This window comes from Sinocyclocheilus anshuiensis, unplaced genomic scaffold (assembly GCF_001515605.1).
Source record: "Sinocyclocheilus anshuiensis isolate Anshui unplaced genomic scaffold, SAMN03320099.WGS_v1.1 scaffold438, whole genome shotgun sequence".
Classification (NCBI taxonomy): Eukaryota; Metazoa; Chordata; class Actinopteri; order Cypriniformes; family Cyprinidae; genus Sinocyclocheilus; species Sinocyclocheilus anshuiensis.
Genome location: NW_015546118.1, coordinates 945,511 through 949,189, shown reverse-complemented (window position 1 = coordinate 949,189; position 3,679 = coordinate 945,511). Strand labels below are relative to the sequence as shown.

Here is a 3,679-nt window from a genome sequence, read left to right as displayed (position 1 = left end):
AGGAAACAGTAATTATATAATAACAAAAATGCATTTTTAAAAATATTTATTAATATGCACTCTGTACTAAAGGATAAGCCTGTTAAACTTTTTAGACATTTAAAGTGTTTTAAGTTTTTAAATTCCATATTTAAGGGCTTTTAACATTTATAATAATTTACTAACTTTACAGTCATTTAAAAACACCAATATATTGGGTAGGGTCTGCAATACAAATATTCCAAACAAAAGTTACTGTTTGTATTTCGAACCAGAGGGAAAAAAATATAAAGGGGATTTGCAAAAGCAAACTGAAATTATTATTATTATTATTATTGTTGTTGTTTTATAGAAAAAGTAAATGATAGCTTTGGTATCATATGAATAAGCAGGTTTTCCTGTTAATTTAAATTGAGAACACATCCAGACAAGTTTTTCATCATGTTAAAAAAACTTTGTACTTTATTATGCACTTCTCTTGGACCTAGCCTATATATGCAGTACCTATACACATTGTGGCACGCACACACACACAGTCTGTTATGTTTTCAGAGCCCATGTTTCACGTATTTCTATAAAAATAACAAATAAAATCACCCAGTTTAAAATGATTTAAATAATTTAAAAAATGTAAAAAATAATAATCTAATTTCAAGAATTAACAAAAATAATTTAGGTATTTATGTAAATAATAGGCTACAGCAAACTTTAACGATTTTAACAAACATAATTTAAACGCTAAAACAACGTAAAAAATATATTATGCAAGCATGGAATATTTCGATTTTTTTCTCTTTTGGATCACACTGATCGAACATTACTTTTAACGGCTCAACCGTTGTGTTGATTTAGAATAATAAAATCAATATTTTGTAAGGTATTATTGTTAAGTGTAGACTGATAGCATATGATAAGATGTTATATTTTAAATCGATAAAAAGATAGACCCATTAAAAATGTCAAAACAATAGTCTCACATTTCCTAAAACGACAGACATGACATGTTTCTGTTAAATATTCTACAAAAAGACGCATATAGAGCACATCTCAATTTACTAGTCAAACTGGACAACCTTCCACTACAGACTATGTTAACATGGTTACTTGCTGCTGTTGCACTACAACGTGATTAAAATGTTATTTGTCAAACTTTCAGTTATTAAAATGAACACGCATAAAATACACCACCTTCCCCAGTGTTGGTGAATTAGGAATTTTGTCGTACTTCCTCAGTCTTTCTGCCCCCATGTGGCCCTCACCGGACGCTCACGTGTGCCATGAAGTTCTCAGGAGCCCAAGAGGACACGAGAGAGCTGAGAAAAATATCGAGTATAGGACAGCAGCACACATTATTTGTAACGTGTAAAAGAATCTTTAAACATCGAAACTAAAGTAAATCGTACTAGCCTATATTTTTCAAATATGGAAACTTATTTAATAGCCTATTCTCCCAGTCTCATTAGTAAAATGTCTTATATACTTCAAATATGAAAATGTATTTAATATTCTCTTAGTCTCATCCTTATTTAGCAAAACTGCGTAACACAAATACGCCAATGGATACCTTCAGTAAATAAATGAACTTTATTTGAAAAGTTCTTAGTAAAATGTATTTCATTGGTCAGGACTCAGGAGTGGAAGAGGTCCTCGTAAGCAGGTGGAGAGGAGGCGCTGTCTGCTGTACTCGCTTTCTCTTCTTCTTCTTCCTCTGAGACACTGCGACTCCTGCAACGAAACCCGCAAATATATAATTAATCCACGTTGGTCAGCCCTTGGCGCAAATAATAACGTAAAAGTGTCTGGCTGACTTTACTTTGACGTTATTTGACTGTTATTTAAGCGTAATTAATCAGTCTACATGAGAATTTTGGGCAGACCAGTTAGTGTTGTAACACATTTTGTTTTGTTTATGTCTGTAACTGTGTTTTTCGAGTCTCAAACTTTGATATAATATTCACATATTTATCTGCTTCAAATTAAAGCAGTTTAGAAACCTGCAATTAATCAAAAGAAACAGTCGCAGCACCAATAAAAAACACTGACGTTTTAAATATTGTGCATTATAAATTTATTGTGGGCATTATATTTACGTGTTTAAAATACGTCACCTTCATAAAAATAACCCACTCCCAGTCATCGAGTAACCTCCCACATCGAGAAACATCGAATAAATCTTCGTATAAAGCATGTGAAGTTATACAATCTTACCTCAAAACAGGTTTATGATCTTAAATCCTTCTTATTTTTACACAGTTTAAGAACCTCCACTGTTATCTCAGGCAGGCGGTGCTCATATAATTAGTTAAACTCTATAGTGTTACACCACTCCCTGCATGGTCTGCTCTATGAACTTTTAAATCTAAATTCAAATATTGGCTTGAACAATACTGAGTTACATTTGAATTGTTACAATGAATGATTCAATAATACTTTAAGACAACGAGTTTATGCACTGCACATACGATTTCCTTGAGGTTTATGCCTATTTAAAAATAGATGTCACAGCTCAAAACTGATGTACATTGTCAGTTACAGTAATTGTTTTCTTATTTAGTCTTTCAAGTTGTTTTCTTTGCAATATTATCTTTAATAAACCCAACATTTCTGATACTTAAAACCAAAAAGCGATCAGTCATTTTTTTTAATCAGCTCAAGCGGATATTAATGCTGTTTCTAGACTCCATGCTTGTGATCATGGTGTCTAAATTAATTAAATGCACACTATCATCAGTATTATAATCATTACCTGTTTTCCCTTTGCTCTGCTGTAGCGTTGTCATGTTCACCAGAATTAAAACCAGGGTTTTCCACTGGATACATGCTGTAATACTGTGGCGGTGTGTTCACTGTGACTGCTAATGGCTGGTGATTTGAATGCAAACCATTAACAAGACTCAGACTTTGGTCTGGTACTACGGAGGTGTACGGTGGTGGGATGTACTGGACCACCGTGGCCCTGTGGAAGGTAATGGGCTGATTGAATCTAGTGAAGATGAACGATGGTCCTGAAAGGGGCAGCAGAGGGTCTGTTCCAGGTGTTCTCTCTCCATCATTCTGCTTGCAGCTCAGGCAGGACAGCATTCGGAACTTGCAGATGCTTATCAGCACAAATGTACCTCCTACTGACAGCAGAATGGGCCCCAGAAGCTGTGTCCACTCGTAGATGTGGCTGAAATTGTAATTTGTCCACCCCATAGCCGTGAATGTCATGCCAACCAGGCCCAAGAAGACTCCGGACAACAGGAGCGTGGCACCAGCTTTGTCCCCATCTGACACCTGAGTGTTTGAAGAGCTTGGTGCTTGGCCGGGCATCAAAGAGACAACATTCACAGGGACATCACTGGGACTCTGGTTGCTGTCTGTGATGGTACTACAAACACCAGCAGGTACTGCATCACTTGGCCTGGCAAGAGGATTTGTCCCTTGATTCCTATTTTCCGTTGTACTCTTCCAAAGATCTAGAATGCCGTAATGTCTCATCTGGCCAGAACTGCACTGTTTTTGTATAGTGGCTTAAGGATTTAGACACTTGTCTGACGAAGGTCCACTCATCTATGCCTGAAGGATCTTTTAAGAACATTGTTTATCTATTTTGGACATTGGCTCAGAAGCTTAGTTAACAGGTAACAGATCATTGCTCTTATGCTGTAGTCTTGAACACTCAGTCATCATGTTGGTGCGAGCACTGAAATGTGAAATG

The 3,679-nt window shown here is 35.8% G+C and overlaps 1 protein-coding gene across 1 annotated transcript; it reads right to left on the bottom strand.

Annotated features, from left to right (window-relative positions):
- Positions 1-1,607: 1,607 nt before the first annotated feature.
- LOC107700894 (transmembrane protein 174-like) lies at positions 1,608-3,459 on the bottom strand. Its single transcript, XM_016502732.1, has 2 exons — positions 2,726-3,459; positions 1,608-1,704 (listed from the first exon to the last, which is right to left on the bottom strand). Exons 1-2 carry the CDS (start codon positions 3,457-3,459, stop codon positions 1,608-1,610), a joined length of 831 nt encoding a protein of 276 aa, XP_016358218.1.
- Between the last annotated feature and the right edge of the window lie 220 nt (positions 3,460-3,679).